Source organism: Glycine max, chromosome 4, assembly GCF_000004515.6.
Source record: "Glycine max cultivar Williams 82 chromosome 4, Glycine_max_v4.0, whole genome shotgun sequence".
NCBI lineage: Eukaryota > Viridiplantae > Streptophyta > Magnoliopsida > Fabales > Fabaceae > Glycine > Glycine max.
In genome coordinates this window covers 43,290,391-43,312,128 of record NC_016091.4, presented here as the reverse complement: position 1 = coordinate 43,312,128, position 21,738 = coordinate 43,290,391, and the positions used below count along the sequence as shown (strand labels likewise).

General features: G+C 30.1%; 3 protein-coding genes across 4 annotated transcripts; 1 reads left to right on the top strand and 2 right to left on the bottom strand.

The window, feature by feature from the left end:
- Positions 1–844: 844 nt before the first annotated feature.
- On the top strand, positions 845–2,417 carry LOC100527592 (uncharacterized). The gene is made up of 3 exons (NM_001251459.2): positions 845–1,239; positions 1,536–1,660; positions 2,196–2,417. Exons 1-3 carry the CDS (start codon positions 963–965, stop codon positions 2,313–2,315), a joined length of 522 nt encoding a protein of 173 aa, NP_001238388.1. The 5' UTR covers positions 845–962; the 3' UTR covers positions 2,316–2,417.
- Positions 2,418–10,146: 7,729 nt separating this feature from the next.
- LOC100500444 (LIM domain-containing protein) lies at positions 10,147–13,910 on the bottom strand. Of its 2 annotated transcripts, none has more exons than NM_001251261.2 (5): positions 13,489–13,749; positions 12,130–12,226; positions 11,970–12,010; positions 11,736–11,825; positions 10,147–10,630 (listed from the first exon to the last, which is right to left on the bottom strand). In NM_001251261.2, exons 1-5 carry the CDS (start codon positions 13,627–13,629, stop codon positions 10,421–10,423), a joined length of 579 nt encoding a protein of 192 aa, NP_001238190.2. In that variant the 5' UTR covers positions 13,630–13,749; the 3' UTR covers positions 10,147–10,420. The 2 variants fall into 2 exon arrangements, with proteins under 2 accessions (NP_001238190.2, XP_040870433.1); XM_041014499.1 differs by having other exon boundaries at positions 10,162–10,892; positions 13,489–13,910.
- Positions 13,911–17,014: 3,104 nt separating this feature from the next.
- Positions 17,015–21,393, bottom strand: LOC100527646 (putative succinate dehydrogenase complex protein). The gene is made up of 4 exons (NM_001248482.2): positions 21,215–21,393; positions 21,048–21,116; positions 20,468–20,570; positions 17,015–17,416 (listed from the first exon to the last, which is right to left on the bottom strand). Exons 1-4 carry the CDS (start codon positions 21,269–21,271, stop codon positions 17,358–17,360), a joined length of 288 nt encoding a protein of 95 aa, NP_001235411.2. The 5' UTR covers positions 21,272–21,393; the 3' UTR covers positions 17,015–17,357.
- Between the last annotated feature and the right edge of the window lie 345 nt (positions 21,394–21,738).

Genomic DNA, 21,738 nt, shown 5'->3' with positions numbered 1-21,738 from the left:
AAAACTCAGTCCTTCAAAATAATGTTTTGAAATAGATCCCTTTTAAAAAAAAAATTCTAAAAAGAATCAGGTTTGATCAATTTGCCTCTTTCTACGAGTGTTATCAGATATGTAAGAATTGGTTATTAAATACTACGTGGATTACTCGCGAATATTATTTTAAAATTTGATAACTTGTAAATTTTATACTTGAATAAATTACTACTTGCAAGTTGCAACACACGAATCTATTCAAACTCGTAGTACTATTTTTTATTTAACAATTAGTTCAAACTGATTATATCACTGATTTTCGGTCAAAGTAATTCAACGAGTCCGTCCAAGTTGATTTTTATAACAATGCTTTCCTCTTTCCAGAATTCCATTATATAAAATAATTTTGGTTGGTGTTTTATTCTTCTGAACAACCAAATTCAATTTCTATGAAACACATTTTTCAAAGTAAGAAATATTAAGTGTGATGAAATTCTAGATTGAGGTTTAATTTTATGATGTAAAACATTATAACATAAGAATATTTTAAAGCTTAACTGGATAGTCAAAAACTTAATTATGATAGATTAAAAAAACTCCTAAATAATTACTTATCAATATACATTTAATAAATATTAAAGAGTATCTAAAGAATATTGATTAAAAAATTAGTAACTGCTAATTTTTTATTAAAATTAAAAAAAATTAATAGTTAATTTTGTTAATAATTAATTCTATAGTTTTTAATGTTTTTATTTTTTCCAGAATAATAATATTTTTTTATTAACTTTTTAAGCCGACTCTTACACTGAATAGAAGGATCCACATATTCAAGTATATTTAACCATCCACACTCCATAGCATAGAGATTAAGTAAAAATATCCCTACGAGTTTGGGCGTTGAAAATTTGTGGGACTGAGTGGCTGCTATATTATAAAGTCTCCAACATTACCTCTCATTTTTGGCGTTTCATTGAAGAAACTAGGAGATGGGAAATTGCCAAGCCATCGATGCAGCAACACTAGTGATTCAGCATACAAATGGGAAAGTAGACAAGTTCTATGCACCTTTGAGTGCCACACATGTCATGAAAACCAACCCTGGTCACTACGTTGCTCTTCTCATCTCCACCACATTGTGTCCAACCAAAGACATTCAAAATTGCTCCAACGCCAACAACCCGGTTCGAATAACTCGAATCAAGCTTCTCAAGCCCACTGATACTCTTGTTCTTGGCCAAGTTTATAGACTCATCACAACTCAAGGTTAGTTAACTAGTTCCAACTTGCAACTACACTCTATTTTGTTGTTAAAAAAGCTTTTATAGTTTTCTTTGGTTATTCCAAATTTTAGCCTTTAGAGGGGGAGTTCTGACACAACGTTAAGTGACCGGTTGGTTATGAGTTTGAATTTAAAAAAACAGTTTTTTACATATTTAAGGATAAGACTGTGACAATGATTTTCTTTCATAACTTCGCATAGGGAGGACTCTTTGGACATGGGTACTAGTGTTATTCCAAATTTGAGCTTTTAATTAAAAGATCTTCTTTTTTGGGTTCAGAGGTAATGAAGGGATTGAGGGAAAAGCAAAAGGCAAAGATGAGGCAAAACGTGCCAGAGTCAGCTCTCAAGCTAGAATTGGAGAAGGAGAAAGTAGCAAGGAGGTCTGAAATGGAGGACAATAAGGTAAGTTTCAACCAAAATATGTTTTTTTTTTTTCATTTTACTATTTTCACTTGCAAAGAGTACATCATTTCAGCTATAGATTTGTTAAATCTTATAGAACGGGAGCTGATAATTGATTGGTGCTTGATGTATATATAGTGTCTCTGGTTATGCCAATCAATTTTCCATCACGAAAGATCATTTTTTTTATGAACAGTAAATTTCATTATTAGGGTATCTTATAGGAGTTTGTAAATCTATTCAAAAATTATTTTTGCTAATCAAGGCTTCACTAGTTATTTTGGGAACTAGGAACTTGACCCATTTCCCTTATCATAAAAATTTACATGAACAAAACTAGTGTTGGACATCAAAATGCTAGGAATTAGCCACTATAGTCGGTCTAGTAGTCAAGCTTTAGATAATTTACCTAAGATTTTAGGTTCCAACTTCATCATATTATTAAAGTTTTGGATTTTGAAAGAGATCCATTGTATGCTAATTGTTAATTGGTGATGCCAACCCATATAATTGTTACATGTATTTGATTTTTCAGGCAATTACCAATCCTGAAAGAGCTCGACCAAGGATAACAGCAACAACTAATAATGGTGCCACTGCTAAGACAAGATTTTGGCAACCCTCTTTACAAAGTATCTCAGAGGCTGCCAGCTGATCTTTGTTTTCAACGTACCAACATGTGGTGTGAGAGACAGAGAAGCAACTGAGGAAAAAAAATATAAACAGCAAAAAAAGAAGAAAACAAAAAACTCCATGATTGCTTGGTCATGTGGAAATTAAAATATAGTACACTGAGGTTCAGGGGAGGCCAGAAACAACAGAGATGATAAAATTCTCCTGAGTTGAGGCATAATTGTGTATAGTAAAGTTGACATGCCCTATTTCTGTTAGTGTAATTAGATATTACTCGCTAATGAAATCAACCTTCATCATCATGACAAATTTCATGTTACTCTTACTGTGATTTCCACCTATTTTTAATGTCTTCGAATGTTGACTCACATCGAATAAAAAGATTATCAAAGATTGAAGTTATATAAATTTACATGTTTTATCCATTCAAATGCATAAATTATATGCATTTATAATATTATTTACATAATATTACTCATTAAAATATATTGGCATAAATTACTCACACTGAGAAATATCAAATGGGGTCTCTTTCGGTTAAAGTATGTCTGCATACGGTATAAATCCAACAGTGGTCATTTGTTTTTCAACCTCTCTAATTATTATATTTTTAAAAGATTTAAATATGTTTTTTTTATATCGATAATATACTCATTTTTTAAGTTTATTATCTATAAAATATTTTTACTTTATTTTATTGCCTGATATTTCAAAAAATTTATTTTTATATGTTAGATGGTAAAAAATAAAATAATCATAAACTGAAAAAAATATTATTAATATAAAATATATATTTAAACCTTTATAATAAAAGAGTCAATTGCTGGAACTCTTGTGTATTTTTTCCTACACAATAGTTTTAAATAGGGGGACATTTTTCAAGGGCGGAGATCTTGTGCAGCTGTGCAAAATATATATGTCGACGATGATCGTCTAATCTCATTAATTAATTTTTATGATCATTGTATCATTTTACACTTTTATCTTCTTCTATAAAATGCTTCCAGAAGAATCATGTCCCCAAAAATAGTTCAATATTTTTAAAATGTTAAAATTATAAAATATTAGTTGAATGCTTGATTGAATAATTAAAAAATATTTATTTGATATACATTTTTGGTAAAATAAAGAAATTAGGTGACTTATAAGAAGAAAAATATATAACAATAAAAATTTTATTTTTATAATATAAAAAATATATTTAATGAAAATTTTATCACTTTTTGTTGCATTGTGATAAAAGATAATAATTAAAAAGATATGAAAGAATATTCTGACGTAACAAGGTCTACTTTTTTAAAACACTCGCAATCACAATGGCTTGCATACTACCAACATGTTATGAAATGGTCGGTAGATAATCATATTTTTTTAAAGTATGTGAATAGAGATTTAATTTCTAAATTTGTATAAATAGAAAATATTTATTAAAATAAGTCAATTTCTTAAATAAATTTTATGAGATAAGTAATAAAATATAATAAACAAATTTTACAAACTATAAATTTAAATCTACAACTTTATAAAATAATTTAATTTAATTTTAAAACTTAGCATATTAATTTGACCAAATAAACAAAACAAGTTTCTGGATAAGTGGTGAATAAAATATATATGCAGCTAATTTACGCCCTAGCTGCTAGGATAAGACAATTGCAACAACTCACTCCACTCGTGCACTTCCTGCGCATGAAAGTTTGTTTCACTGCACGAAACCCTAGATTACATCAAACTATGCATAGAATTCCCTCCATATTTGCCCCACCAAACCTTTCGCTTTTTAACATTTTTTTTCTTCTTTTCTTTCTCCCTCGCTGCTTTGTCTTTGTTTAAAAATTCAGCAACATCAGGCAATTCGTCCTTTTCTTCCATCTCTTTTGTCTGTCTATATCCCTTCTTTTCCCTTAAATATGATGAACAATCATGCAAGATGTGAATAGATAATTCACCCAAACTTACTTTTTTCTCTTTTCTTATGGAGAATGAATGCAAGCTAGCACTGTTTCAGTTTAACATCACAGATTCCTTTTTCCTTTTTGAAAAAAAATAAATAAATACATTTTAACATGATTAATCTAATAGAAATAGCTTTTTCTTTATTTGGATGCAAGTTATAATAAGCCGTACATGCCTTATATTTTCTTATAAATATTTTAATTCATCATATAACAAGTGAGGTTCGAATATTCCAGCATATATATATATATATATATGCATGATTTCTGTCTTTCGTATTTCGTTTCACTCTCTTTATTGCATACTTTATCTTTAATTAGTGTATATTATAAGAATGAGAATGTAATATATAAATGAAAAGAGTCTCTCTTTTTGCCTTTCTCCTTAATTAATTGGTTCCAAAGAGATTTCGCTGAAAGCAAATTCAGCAAACCATATAGCTCACAGCTCAGACTGAAAAGTATGGAAGCGGTGAATGAGACCAATCATTACAAGAGAACACATTTTCATATTTTACAAAAATGTTGAACCCAGTAGCCTAAAAAATTGACCGAGAATCTTTAATTTTTTTGGCCAATTGTATATCACCTGGCAAAGCATTTAGGTAACAAAGTCAACTTGCATGCCATACATTATGAAATTCTTTCTCCTGGTTGCATCAACTAATTAAGTAAATTTAAAAGGTACCTATAACCCTATGTCTTATAGGCTTGATATCCACAAGCAGGTGAAAAGGGATATTGTGGACTAGTTATATCTCAAAAACTGCATGTGCAGCGTGCTTGGAAATTCGTTAAAATCTAAGGAATTATGTTTGGGATATGAAAACTATAATTATTATCTTCCTAAAATCACATATGAGATATGGAATTAAACATTGTTTACATCAGTGCGTGTTTGAATCCTTGTTGTGTCAAATTGGATTCGTGTCAATTCAAAAGCAACAATGTATAGCTTCTATGTTTTTTTCAAAATTTTAACGTGAAAAATCTGGTGCTCTCACGTAGAAGACATGCAATCAGACATGCACTCACAACAATAATTAAATCAATTTAGTGTGAGTTAGAAACACTCGCAAATGATGCCGAAATGTGTCACAAGAGAAGCTACAAATTAATAGTAATTTCTATAATTCCTTTGTTTGACGTTATTTTATCATTCGATCGATGTACGTAAACTACGTATCCAAACACATAATTACTAGTGAGTCTCTATCTTTTCTTTAGCATAAGGTCATCTCTAATTATGTTGTTGCTTCAAGTTAAGAAACGTTGCTTAACAAAATTTATCATCGGAGCACCATTGCTTACATAAGTACATTGTGCTAGAAGATTTGAAGGCTGAGAAAATCATCATGCTACATGAATTTATTGTTGGTGTAGTACTGATAGAGAAGTTGTTAATCACGAAAATATTACAAGCAACAAACAACTCTCACTCGCAGATTTGATCACTCATAATGTAACGTTTGTCAAATAATTAAAATTTATTAATTTGAATAATTAAACGTTAACGATTAAATTCTAAATAAATATTATAATTGAATTCTAAAATAAAGCAATGATTTTATATTAAAATTATTCAATAAATTATTGAATATTAAATTCCAGTTATGGTTCTATTAATTAAAACTATTAATTATTAATATTAAAAAAATAACAAAAATATTATCTATTGATTACTAATTAATTAAATTAAACTAACTATATTGATTTTTTATAAATTAAACTTATCTTATCCATAATTAATTTGTAGAAACCTTTTCATATTAATTTTTTTAAAATTAACTTAAACATTAATTAATTTTAACTTTATTTTATTTATTTTTCTCTTATCTTCACCTTCCATAAATGTTTAAGGAAAAAATTATTTATATAAACAGATTATTTTTTTTCTTATTTTTGTTTAAGTTTAGTTTAACTTAAACATAGTTTATTCAAATCTAATTGGTTACACATAATATGCACAAATTACACCTAAATTAAAGGATACATTGTAATAAAACCCTAAAAAGTGTGTAAACATGAAATGAGAACAATAAAAAATGTCATGATTTTATAATATAATTTTTAGAAATAAAATTTATATATATTATTTTAATTGTAAAAAAATTATAAAGTTCCTGCTATTATAAAATAGCCCTAATTGCATGAAAAAAATGTCCAACATTAAATTTCTGATTAATGATATTATGATGATTTGAACTTAATTTATCCCAATTGAATCAGTCATATTCTAAGAATCATTTTTGGGTTAAATAAATATTTTAAATGTAATGATTTGACATAATTCTATTTTTTTGGAATATTTTTTCCAACGAATTCTAATTAAATTTGTTAATAATTTTTTATAGAAATGATTTTTGGCATGATTTGTTACAATTAGATCCTCAAATTGTTATTAAATTCATTAGTAACAAATATAATACTAAAAATTAAAAATAACTCGAACTTGCCTCCTACATGATTTAAAGTAATTTTTTATGTTTTTTTTGGATAAAATTATCCAGAATCAATGCTGGTATGTGCTGCAAAAAAAAAAATACTTTAATGACTAAATTGAGAATTTCAGGATAAAATAAAAACAATAAAATAACTCACTAATGTTTGGAATTTTTGAACATTATTCTGAAAATATCCTATCCCAAGTCCGTAGATTAGGATTGATGTCATAATTGTCACTTTTGGATTGCGCTTAGAATATTCATCACGTCCACCTGATATTGAATTTCATTGTGTTGTTTTATAAAACTTCATTGGAAAACTGTTTTGTCCAACATAATGTACATGAAGTTGATGTTTTCCATTTATGTTGTAGAATTAAAAAAAAAATTGTAAACCTCCAAAAAAAATAAATAAAGCATTGACATCAAATGTCTTTGTTATTTGAAGTTTAAATTATTTTTGGGATCCCTCAATTTTGTGTTGCCAGCCTCAATTTTTTTACCCCAAAAATATGAAGAAAAAAATTCTTAGATATAGCATTTCCTTCAAACAATCAAAGAATAGATAATTAATTAAATAATTTACATAAATCTATTTTTAGAATTTTAAACAATATAATATGAAAGAAAATAGTTGCATAAAAATAACTAAATTTAAATTTTAAAAATATATTTTTAGGAACCAAATCTAGATCAATTATTCTGTAAAAGTCGACCGTAAAATTGTCCATACATAATAAATTCTCTAGAGAACCAATAAGATAAATAATTTCATAGACATTTATATCAAATATCCTAATATGAAAATTATTTTGTCTCAGGATGAAGCACAACAATATGATCGGATAATAGATAATATAAATTTAAAAACATGTAACTAACTTTTTTTTATAACAAATTGATTTTGTTGAACACGAATTTTCATCTTTACCGTATTTTCATATAGGTCAATTAAATAATTTCCTCAACTTGTAGCTTGTCTCCATAATAGTGTAAGAAATTTGTTGGGAAGCCTATTTCTTCTTACATGCACAAAATTAGGTATAAAATTAATTTTAATGTGTAGCTCAATTTAAGTTTGAGTAGGAAAAAAATAACATAATTATAGAACGTAGTAATTAGATGTTTAACCTATTGTGGGGTGACAACAAAGCTTTTAAACCAATTTGCTAACTCCATATCTTGAAGCTTCCAAACAATAAAAAAACAAAAATAGAAGAAAAACACAATTTGAGAATTGTGTAACAAAAAATGAGGGAGAAAAAAAAGTGACCACACCCTTTAAATACTAAAATTGCCAAGCATATCTATTACTGAAATTGTCAAAACAACAAATCAATTAACCCCAAACAAAATCATATAGCAATAAAAACTGAATATAAAGAGACAAACAAAAAATAATTTAAAAAATTAAAACTACAATATAACTAGTTAAAGCTTTTGCACTAAAAATCAACTAAAATATTAAAAAAAGAACACGAACTAAGGAGAACCAACTTGAATCTGGAAAAAAAGTGAAAGGAGAATCATAAATTTTCCAGCCAAGAAGAGGAAAAATGAATATCCATGTGAAAGATGGACAAGAATGACTTTGAATCAAATAAGTTGGTTCTATATTTATAAAGATATTTAACCATACAACAAATATGTATATATATTTTTTAGAAAGAGGAATTATGTATACTTAAAAAAGATTATTCATTCTTTTCAAAAAAGTCCACGTTTAAAATCTTGTGTCATTTATTTCTAATTAAAATCTTAATTATATATATATATATATATATATATATATATATATATATATATATATATATATATATATATATATATATTGGACGTTTCGGTTTTAAAATTAAATAGCAAAGTTTCCGTTCTAGAGCATTTATTTAACATAAAAGTTCCATATATTCTTCAATCAGTTGACTTTTAAAATTCTGATATTCTCTTTAACTAGTCTCATTATATATATTGTCCTATAATTTAAATATTTATAAATAATACAGCTTACTATATTAACACAACACTATTAATGCTAATAATTAAGATGTGTGAACAATAAATACAAAGTAAAGTAAGATCATAATTTATGCACACATTACATAAAATGCAAACTTAGATATTTGGGTTAAGTTTTTTTTTTTCTTCAGTTACTAATTTAACTTCCATCTATTAGCCAAAATGACATTTACGGAAATGCCTTCACCTACTTCCTTATATATAAAAAGATATAAAGATAAAGATATTTTGATGTTTTTTGACTTAATTTATTTTTTAAAACATCAAATGTTTCTGAATATCTTTATTTTCGAATATTAATTGCGTAACAATTCTAACTTTAATGTTTTAAAAAATATTTTTATTATATTTTAAAAAAATTATTATATTTTTAAAGAATATTTTGTAAATATTTTGTCAAAAGAAAATAATTCGATTCTATGCACAAAGTTTGGTTATCTCGGACGAAAACTTATCATTTGGTTGATAGATTAATTTATCAATTTATATTGAAAAGGCTATTACAATGCCATTTATTATAAAAGAAATTATGGAAGAATTTTATCAAATCAAGAATCAAACAATACCAAGACCATGATAGTTATAGTGTGTCCTACATGCCTTGTTTGCATGAGTCCATTGTGCAGTCAGTTTTGGGTCGGTAGAGGATGGCTTTGGATCATTGAGTGCCGATGCGATGCGATGCCATACATGTCAAGGATGCAGTGATCTCGCTCTTGCCATCTTTGGAAATTCTGACAGTTGAACACCTTAATCTTAGAAATGTCTGAAAAAGGCTTAGCATATGCGATATGTGTGATTTATGAAAATAATTCAAGTTTCACATCGACTAAACATAATCCCATATTAAAATATATATAAGTGAGGGACAACCCTTACTACTTGAGCTAACTTTTGATGCTCATATTAAATCCTTAGAATTGTTTGAAGCATTGAAATAAAGAGTCAGTCAAAGATATGAATTAAAAAAATACTTCCGCATATATGGCTCCACTAAATGATATTCATTTAAAAAATCACTAAACCTTATCACTTCCAAAAATAAAAAGCTTTAGAAATATCATACATTGTTATTTTATACAACACATTGGACTGTAGAACCCACAAACATTAAGTTAATGTATCCAAAAGAAAAAATTAACCTCAGCACTCACCTTCACAATTTTAGTGTTAAAGTAAATTTTTTAATAAAATACTTAAATTTATGTGACATTGTAAAACTCACATAATTAAGATAAATTAATAATCCATTTAAGTAATCATACATTCTGGATGCGATGAGTTAATACTTCAACTAGTCCTTGGTAATTTCATGACCAGAGATGTTCCTTTCGTTTCCTTATTGTCAATTAAACTCAAATTTATCGAGAGATTCATTGTACCGATACAAAGAGTGTGAAATATTTTTAATGTGAATAACCAAATCAACGGGAAATTTACAGAGAAAACCAGATTTTATCACAGTAATGAAAAATACAAACTTCATTAAACTTCAAAGCAAAATGCAGATTGGTCAGCCGCGCCGTATGATTAAGCCAAACTATCTACTAATTCTTCTCAATTATCAACCCAAAATTTGTCTCACAAAACTTTTCACATACATAGTAAACAGAAAAAAAAATGTGGATTGAGACAAGGGAATTTGATGCCTGAAAATGAGTCACCAACTGAACTTGTATTGCCAATGTAACTTGAAAGTTGAATGCTTGCCATTACTCAGTTATTCTGTTCTCCGTCACCCCTTCATCGTTTTCTTGCTTGTCAAGTTGGCTGAAGTTACCTTTCTGCTTGAACAACTGAGTATGATGGTGCCTGCAATAAAGACGATGTTCATGGGCAACATAATTTGATGGGCTAATTACACATCCTCCATGAGTGCACCTGAAACAAGCCTTATGGTAAGATGTTCCATCAACAGCTACCTGAAAAAGAACAATGGACAGTGCCATTATTAATACAAGACTTACGACACAATATGATGCAAAACACTAAAGTTTTTCCTGAAGTTAACAAGAATTTATGGTCTAAAAGTTGCTTCCACCCTCTTTGCTTCTTCCTCTTCTTTCTGTTGCCCCAATCAACCGCCATAATGATAACAAAGACATGAATTGGGACCAAGTTGTTGTTATGCCTCCTTCTCCACCAACAAGAAAATAAGGAATTGGATTTGCCATTTGCCAGTAACTATACAGAAATTAAATGGACTTACTCCGTTTTGATTTTTTCCCAAATTAAAAAAAAAGGTGAATAGAGAAACAAGTGTGGTTTATCAATTCATATACGTTGTTGAATGATCAGATCAAAAAACGATAAAATGAGTATCTTGTCCTCTAATTTCTGGGCTGTAGTGGAAGAGGTGGCTTAAGCCAGTCTTCTGTAGTTTACTCCAAGATAGATCTTTATTTGGTTGGTTAATTCCATTTTGTTAGAGTTTAATTTTGATACGTTGTTAGTTAGTGTCAAGATTTTTACACTATCAAACAATTAAAAGATACCTACGATACGAACTTTTTCATGCTAATGTCTACTCTTTTGTACTAATTCAGTATTTGACTTCAGAAAAACATTGAATACAGTAGGTGGCAAATGGCAAAGTTGAAGCATTGTTAGCTCAGATTTCCTATGGTTCTAAGCTATCATTTGCTAGATGGGCTCTCTATGTTGAGTATCACAGGTTTTGCTTTTAATTTCATTTCTGCACGAGCCGAATTTAAGTCTATGTAAGTTCCTACACAGATTCTATATCCTGATTTGAATAAGGAGCACAAGTCAATTGACGTTGGAATTTGGATAGGCAAACTAAGATATTTACATTGATGATCTTGAGCAAAGAAATTAGGTGTCTAGTGCCTTCAGTCTTCACATAGATAAAGGCAAATTTGATGAAACTATACAGAGAACTTGAATTAAGATATTATGAGACTTGTTAGTTTACTCTATAATAATTTAGATGTAAGAAGACTTCAACAATAAAGATCGACCACTTTGGCTTGATATGAAGAAACTTATGATAAAATAGTTATGTACCTTTTCAATTGGGTAAACTGTTTTCTTGCAAGCAACACATTTTTCCTGAGTTCCAGCAAACAAATTTGAAACCTTTGTATTGGTTTGGACCTGAAGATATCAGAGAGAGTTTACCATATGAATATTAAACAGAAGGGTATATAAAAAAAAATAAAAAAAACTCCATTTGAGAACACTAAACAAGAATTCTAAGGATGAGAAGAAATATTATGTAGTTAATTAGATAAGGAAAACCTGATCGGCAGATCTTTCAAGTCTTGCAGTTCTTGGAATACCTACAAACAATAAATATAAAGAGAACAAGAAATAAACTTAGAAACAGGATGATCAGAATAATATGTAGAAATTTCAAGTGTGTTTATGTATCAGAAACAACTAATTAACAGCAATTCACCTTCAAAACTTTTGTCCAAGCTGCCAGTCTTCTTAAAGAGTTGATCAAAATGAGGCTTACAGTATAAAACACCCTCAAAGGAACAATAATTACTCAACTGCAAGGATGCATGAGGAAAAGAGGATTAAAGATGTATCCATCACTTGATCTTTGACCATTTTAAGCTTTAGGCTTCTAGGAAAACAACCATCCAAAGTTCATGTGACGGTGTTACAGATTATATTTTTAGAATATCTATAATTATTGAGTCAAATGGACACTATGGGGAATGAATAATTTCAATTTAATGTGTCCCAAGATCAAATATCATATTGAATAAGATAAGACAATTAGATTAATTGCATGTTGTGCTTTGCAGGTTGAACCAAAAGGTTAATACACAATAACAAACTTTCATCCAAACAGACATCCATGGAAAGGTTTCTATTTCGTATGACCCACAGTATCTAATTTAAAAATAAAATAAATAACTAATCAAATGGACACCATGGAAATAAATGGCTATAGTTTAATGTGCATCTCATTTTCAAATATCACTGAATAAGACAGCATTCAGATTAATGGTATGCTTTGAAGACTCGAAATATATGAGAGCAATTTCTTTTAGGTTACCACCAGAAGAAAGGACAACAGAATACCAATGTGTGCTTATCGGATACACTAAAAGGTGTAAAAATGCATGATCATACAAGAAAAAGAAATTCTATGGTTTAAAGAAAATTTTGGAATCGCATGACATGTGGAGAAGAGTGAATGTTTGAAGTCTGAAGAAAAGAAGAAAAGAGGTGAATAGCAGCTATAACCTGAACTTTAATTAATAAAATATCAAACCTTGATTCTATTCCTTTAGATTAATCACACGAGCTTTTAACTACTCAGGACCACAAATTCTCTGTAATCCTTTTCAAAACCTTGTATTTACTTCTTCACCCTATGTCAATCTTGATCTTCCTCTCTAATATCTAATCTCTCCCATCCTCAATTTTATGACTAAACTGCTCATTTTCTCTAACATTTCTATTCAAATTATGCACAAAAGACTGTCATATAATTGCTAGAAACAGAACAACTTTTCTACTAGGTAATGCACATCAAGTTTCCTAATGAAACACCCACTAAGCCCTCAAGCATATGCAAATCATGATTAATCCAAGAAAAGAACCAAATGAATCAGACAAATTAGCTATACCCCAAAGTAACAAACAAAGATGTGGGTTTTATTTATAAATAAAAACATATGGTGATGATGAAAGTCAAATGCATAATCATACATACGCATACAGAGAAAATTCAAGTTTAAATCATGCACTTGAGTTTACTCTTTGGTGTATTCTGGAGTAAAAAAAAGTGTGATCTAACCTTAAGGGTACCCTTGCAGTGGTAGCATCTGAAACATGATTTGTGATAGATCTTGTTGTCAGCAGTGAGCTGATCCACCAAATACACAGTCTTCTCACATGCTTTGCACTTCTGAGTAGTCCCTGCAAATGATGCCATCATCTCAAGTTGAACAATTCAGAACCTCACTGAATTAAGAGAACACTTACTGTTTTTACTTTCCTACAACTATCACTCTAAGTTTTTCTTCTTTTTATAATTGTGTTGGGAGAATTAACAGCTCAGACTCAGACAAATTCAGAGAAGCAGTTACAAATGCTGATCATGCATATGATGCACCTAATTTTCAAACTTACTAGAGACAAAAAATAATATAAAATAATAAAAAAGTTGTACTAATAAATCAAAGTCATAATAATGACTAAGTTTGGTGAGTTGTAGTTTGGTGGTGAAGGCTTTGGGATTAATAAATGACCATAGTACCATTCATGACATTGACCGCAGGTATCTCACATTCAGTGGGCATGTAGTGACACATTACTTTCTGTTTTCTACGCAGATTCGAACATATCGCGGCGTTCACGAAAGTTGTCGTGTTTTCACTGGCTTTTCAGAAGTGGGTGTCTCACAACACATTCATTATTTGATTCTCTCAAACTTTAGAGGTAATGTAATTTGTAACCATGCATACATTTTTCATTCTTTCATTAAAATTTCGTGCTATCACTTAAGATCTTTATTACAAGTTTGTTTCCGCCTTTATTAATCAGGCATTTCCAGCTGTATCTAGTTTCAGTGAAAGTAGATACTCGTATTAGACCAAACCCTTTTCAAATTAATGACCAACCACTATTAGACAAATTGTTTGTATTTAAGAGTTAAATATGTGTTTTTCTCAATTAAATCAAATCAAAACCGATGGTGACATGTAACCGGAATCTAAAGAAACATAATTAGTCAGGCACACATATAAAGATATAGATTTCATAAGGTTAGACAATTTGCCTAAGTCCTCATAAACAAAGCAGTTGTGTTTTTATTATTGATAAGAAATACTGTGTCCCATCAAGTATTTATAAACGTAAAAAAAAAACATGTGTCTTAAGCCGATCATGATCCTTAATTATTTGGATTAGATACAAATAAATACAAAAATAAAAATTGTGTCTTATGATATCAAATCAAATATCATGAATTTGTGTCTAAAGTTCCAAATGGAAGCAGATATATATTATGTTTTGTATAACATTTAAGAATGCATTTAAGATTTTATTTAATATTCTTGTCTTGGATTCGTTTTGCAGGAATTATCTTATTAAACATTCTCCTATAATATGTCGAATCCTATGAAAAATAAATGAAGTCCAAGCGCTTTGGAGTTACCAAATAGTATCAAAAGACATGTCTACTAAAACAAAAAGAAATGATTTCCTAGTGAAGTGTTATTCAAAGCAAAAGAGAATGGTTTTCCAACATGAAGGAAACCTGCATTTAGAGAGCTCAAGTGATAGATTTATCCTCTTAGAGACAACGTATACTTGAAGAAGACCTAAAAATATAAGAAGCTTTAAAAAAATGGACCAGCATCTTTAACTTAATATCTCTTGTTTTTTTAGCTTTTTACGCATTAAGTCTCTAACGATATATTACTCACTTTTACTTTTTATAACTTTAAACAATTTTTCTCTTCAACTCAACAACTTTAAATAGAGGGCTATATCAAGAATAATTCTTTGTGAAGTTACTCTCTTCAATAATTTATAATTATACATACATACATATATATATATATATATATATATATATATATATATTACATTAAATTAAGTTTATTTAACAGAGTATCAAATAATTGCAAATTTTATAAACTTAATTAACTCAATAAAAACTTTTAATTCAATGGATTAATAAAATTTAATACAGAGACGATCGAGACTTACATAAATCTCTTAAGATACACAAGTGCATTTTCCTTTTTTATTTTTATAATAATTATAAAAAGTTACCATATTTTTATTATGTTTCCTACTTTCAAATTTGAATATAAAAAAGACAATGAAAATATATTTTTTCATTATTTAAGATATTTAAAACAAATTAAAAACAAAAAATATGACAATTCATATAAACAGAAAAATAGGGAAAAATTGCAAACCAAATAATTATTGTTAATCTTAAAACAATGAACCAACATAGTGTAGTGCCGTTGAAAAATAATCTTGTTTGCATATATGAAAAAACTTTTAATGAGAAATGAGTAACCTTAAATGAATCTTAATATCTCAGATGGATTAGTGCATTAAGGGGAAGAATATCCCATTTAAAAGAAAATCCTTAAAACAATGAGGTAGTGCTTGTTAAAAAATAACTATAAAAACATTTGACAGAAGAGTATATAAGTTTTTTTTATTCCTAGGAATTAAATTTGAGTATCCAAAAAATTTGCAGCAATTTAGGTATATTATTTAACAACGAGCTAAACCTGAAAGACATTTTGTCTGTCTTCTCTGCTCATTTATTACTTACGTGAGATAGACGATACTCGTAGTGAGTAATTGCGTTCATTAATTAGCTTTATTTGTATTCATTTAATTCAAAAGGCAATTGTTTTATTAACGTGGGTTGGGTAATAACTAATGAGTACCCCTTCTATTAAATTTTGGCTTAAACAAAGTTTAATTGCACTTTGTCCAAATTTACCCATTTTCAAGTGGCATTTAGTTCCCGAATAATGCTTGGCATGTCACCTCATCAATGTATTAAATAACATAATTAAAGTGCGAACATGAAGAAAAGAATGAGACCAATATATGTAGGTAACGACCTAAACAACGTCATCTTCCTTTACCTCTCTTCTCAAGAATTATAGTCTGCCTAGTCGGCAGCAAGCGGTCCAAACCCTTAGTTTAGACCTTCGGAAAAAAAAAAGTTACTTAATATTAATATTTATATAACTTTTAGGCTTAGTTAAATTTTTATTCAGCTATTTATTAATTTTATTCAATTTCGTCTCATTATTTATTTAGAGTTTAATTAAGTCTCATAATTTTCAAAACCAAGGCAATTTTACTCTTTGCTGCTTCAATTAGGACCCATAATTTTCAAAACATCGTTATTCTAAGTGGACAAAAAAGATAACATTAACTCAGTTTTGAAAATTATGAGACCTATAACCCTAAATAATAGTAGGACAAAATCGAATAAAATAAATAAATAATGATAAAAAAATAAAGCCTAACTTTCATTAATAACTAAAATGTTTTTGTGTGAATAGTGTTCCCTGCCAGAAAAAGAAAATTACTTTTATTTTTTATGAAACTTCTAATTTTTCTATAATTCTTTCAATCAAATGAAATATTAATTTTAAAAAGACATCACCTCAAAATTTAATTTAAGCCTAAAAATTTGTCAGAAGATCCCTTAAGCCTAATCAGCCTCATGGAATTCCAGCCTCCCAACAATGATGGACTAAAGATACTAGCAAAATATCTTGGCCAGCACCAGGTTACAATTCCCATTAACATGGTTATCAGATTTATTAACATTTCAGGCAAAGCTTGATTATGGAATTGCATTAAACATCTCACAGATAATCACAACAACTCCCTCAAATAACTGCTCCCCCTCAAACTTGGTCGAACGAATTAGATCTGTTTCTCACACCTGAAGGCTGAGGCCACAACAGATTTGTGACCAGCCAATCAACATTATCATCAGATAGTAGACATCTGGAATGGTGGAAAAGCTATTAATGCACAAGCAATTTTGGTTCAAATGCTTTTTTGCTTATTCTAACATTGCTAATCATAACGTCCAAGTTGTTGCCACAATAATAAAACAAAACAGAAAACTAACTCCCAATATTTGCTTCATCCAGAACTTTCAGGACATTACAGTTTCTGAGCTTCCTCTCTTGTAAAAGCTCTGACATATACTTCGTAACAGCATCCTGAAACATAATAAAATAGCAAACAAGAACATTGAAAAAGATGGAACAGGAATAGAAACTAGTATGATTGTTTCAAGGGAAGTGGCATATTACAAACTAATGTATATTCAATACAAATAGATAGGTAATGCAGACTAGTCAATTAATGAGTGTTGTCTTCATATTATTCACATCTATTCCTGGTTGGGGACAATGTCAAACACAGCAAAAAGGGTCCATGAAAAGAAACAACTGAGAAATCAATATTTCAACAAGCTAAAAATTTTCACAAGAATTTGAAACATCTTAATGGCTAGCAAATGCTAGAATTTTTTTTTCACTGCTGAAAGTGATTATATAAATAGACCTTCAAAGCCAACCAGACACTTAAATTTTATACAATTATGTAAGTAACCATATGGCTCAATGCTAGAGTTGGCTAACATTTGAGAAAATAATCAGTGTAGAAAGGAAGCATACAACAACAACAACAACAACGCCTTATCCCACTAGGTGGGGTCGGCTACATGGATCAACTTCCGTCATAATGTTCTATCAAGTACCATACTTCTATCCAAACCATTAATTTCGAGATCCTTTTTGATAACCTCTCTTATAGTCTTTTTGGGTCTTCCTCTGCCTCGAATTGTTTGTCTTCTCTCCATCTGGTTTACTCTCCTCACTACAGAGTCTACCGGTCTTCTCTCTACATGCCCAAACCACCTAAGTCTATTTTCCACCATCTTCTCTACAATAGGCGCTACTCCAACCCTCTCTCTAATAGCTTCGTTTCTAATTTTATCCTGTCGAGTCTTACCACACATCCACCGCAACATCCTCATCTCCGCTACACCTACTTTATTCTCATGTTGGCTCTTGACCGCCCAACATTCTGTTCCGTACAAAATCGCCGGTCTTACCGCAGTCCGATAAAACTTTCCCTTTAACTTGATCGGTACCTTTGCATCACATAACACCCCCGATGCTTTTCTCCATTTCATCCATCCTGCTTGAATGCGATGATTCACATCCCCTTCAATTTCCCCATCATCCTGTATTACAGACCCAAGATATTTAAACCGTGTGACTTGAGGGATAATATGGTCTCCTATTTTCACCTCTGAGTTAGAAACCCTCCTTCTTTTGTTGAACTTACATTCCATATACTCCGATTTGCTTCTGCTTAGGCGAAAGCCATGTGTTTCTAGAGCTCGTCTCCAAGTTTCCAACCTCTCATTCAACTCCTCCCTCGACTCTCCAAGGAGGACTATGTCATCTGCAAAAAGCATGCATCTCGGCACTATCTCTTGGATTTGTTCCGTGAGGACATCCAGAATTAAGGTAAAAAGGTAGGGGCTAAGGGTTGACCCTTGATGTAAAGCAATTGTGATGGAAAAATCGTCTGACTCTCCACCCTGTGTCCTAACACTAGTCGATACCCTATCATACATATCTTGGATAGCTCGAATATATGCAACCCTAACCCCTTTCTTCTCTAGAGCTTTCCACAAAATCTCTCTAGGCACTCTATCATACGCTTTCTCCAAGTCAATAAAAATCAAGTGCAAGTCTTGTTGGGCCATGCGATATTGCTCCATCACCCGCCGTAATAAATAAATCGCTTCCATGGTCGACCTTGCCGGCATGAAACCAAATTGATTCTCAGTAACTTGAGTCTCCTTTCTTAATCTCCGTTCGATCACTCTTTCCCATAATTTCATGGTATGACTCATGAGCTTGATTCCCCTATAATTTGCACAATTTTGTATATCCCCCTTGTTCTTATAGATTGGCACTAACGTGCTTCTCCTCCATTCCTCCGGCATGCGTTTTGACCTCATAATTTCGTTAAAGAGTTCGGTGAGCCACTCAAGACCTCTATCTCCAAGAGTTTTCCACACTTCAATAGGTATGTAGAAAGGAAGCATATACACACAATATACTAAGGAAGAAAAAAGACCTATTAACTCTATGACATACAGGCCCAGTAACAATGACAATCTCCAAAAACGAAAATGCTCCACTCCCAAAGGATTAAAGAGGACCACGTCCTCTTTGCAATGGTGTTATTTCAGAAAATTTCTTGATAATGTGCATGTACTTTTCATAATCCATCATATTCAGCAACCCAAATTTATTTGTGAAGTAATCATGTTTCAGTAATCAAACTGCAGAGGTGTACTGGATTTCCAAATCACCAAGTGCTTTGCCTAAGCCGAACATCAAATCTGGCTCAGATCATTTCCAATTAAGCTGTTCATAAATCCAACCTCAAGGAAAATAATTCCAAACACAGATAGGAACAATTTATTTATCCTTTGAAGCTTACCAAAACACACTCCCTATGTGCATTTAGGTGGTTTGTTTAATTTGGCAAACACCATCACCACCTCACCTCACCCCTTCCCACACCTGCCCTCTTCAAACAACCACCAGGTAAGAATAAATGAAAAAAAAATTACAAAAGCTTATCAGACAAAACTTTGATCAAATTCTCAAATTAAGCAAATACATAGACGTTTATCTGAAATTCTGTAGCTCGGTATCAACGGAGGCTATTGATGTTGAAAAAAATTTCAGATGTCATGACCTGCTTTGAGAACTTGATGGCAAGAATATAAAATCCTTGATCCAAATTTTGTTCAAAATTATTTTATCAAAGTTAGTTTGCTAGGGCCACAAGAATAAACTTTACAATTAGAATGATATGAAAATGAGGCCAACACATTTGAAATGAAACAAAAACAACATTCAAAGAAAAAATCATGAGGCCAACTCAAATGTTTTGGCAACTCCCAGACTGAAGATTTCAGACTGCTTTCATCAGCAATATGAAATCTTTCAACTTATTAACAATAAACATAAACTTTAACAACAATGTCCAGCTCAAACAAACATCAAATCTTTCAGCTCATTAAAAAGTGATTTCAATCCTTGAGAGATAATAAAGCACCCCAGCCCTCAAAGTTTCATTTTTCCACATCAAAGTCTTTCAAGTTCCATTTATAAATCACGACACCCCAAACAAATCCTCACTCATTTCCTCAAAATCAGAGTTAAAGGACAGCATACCTGCAACAACAACAATTGTAAGGGCATTCCCAATTTTTCTAAGCTTTTTTACACTCTTCTTGTACGATTTGAACGGTTTCAGAGTTGCATCTTCTGCCAAGAGCTGCCACAAAATCCAGGAATTAAAATTACGCACAGGCTAACAAAAGAAATCATAACTTATGCTTGCTAAGCTATGCAAATGTTCCAAAGACCAATTGTGTTATAAAAGAAATATAAATATTTTGATTTTTTAAATTTCTTTCAACAATACAATGAATAATAAATTGTCTACCTATTCATTGCAATACTGAAGCCAAATGACAAATTCGTGGAGACAGGATCAGAATCACATTTCAGCAATTTTCCTAATCCTGAATCCCAATATTCGTTTACAAAATGAATCTATCAAAAGAAAACCCTCCTTTTATAATGACTAACTTCGTGGATGAGGTTTTCTTAATCCCTAATTTTTTTTTCTTTGCCAATTTAGATCAAAGTAATTACAAGTTGAAATAGGTGATCTAGATGCACCAAATTACTTGAATCGCAAAAAACTAAATAAATAACAAATCTAAAAAAAAAAAAAGCAATGTCTTACAGCTTTTTCACGAGCCCCTGGTTCGACGTGGAATCGACGGCGAGGAAAAGAAGCCAAATCTTCAGTCTTCTGCTTTCTCAAAAAGAGATTTTCGTTATAAGAAAACAGGAATCACAGAGAGAAATTAAAATGATTATTATTCAATATGTGAGAAAAATTAGGAATACCTGAGAGTGAGATCGAAAATGGGAAGCGATACTAGTTTGGTTCAAGAAGAACGCCATTTTTTTGTTGAAGGGTTTTGATGTGAAAACGACGTCGGTCAAGTTCAGAGCTCCCGGAAGCAAGAAAAAAACTCGAGCTAGATGAAGGGAGAGAGTTCACGACATGAATAAAACAACTCTCGAGATGGGAATGGGAATTTTGGTTAAAAAAATAATTGTTATTTATATATAATTAATTATCATATTTCTTAATACATTTTTTTATTATTGGTCCAAATTTATTACAAAATTTTGTAACACTTTATATTTAATTAACTTTGAATCTGTAATTCTTAATAAATTTTAACTGTTAATAAAGAATTTACTCCAAAAAAAACTGTTAATAAAGAACGCATAAAAAGAAAGATTTTAATAGTTTATAGCATAGTCTTTTTCTCTGTTATGTATGATTTAATTAAATTATTACACTTTTAAAAATAATATATTTACAAACTTACGACTAACTCATAGTTAAAAAAACTGTTAAT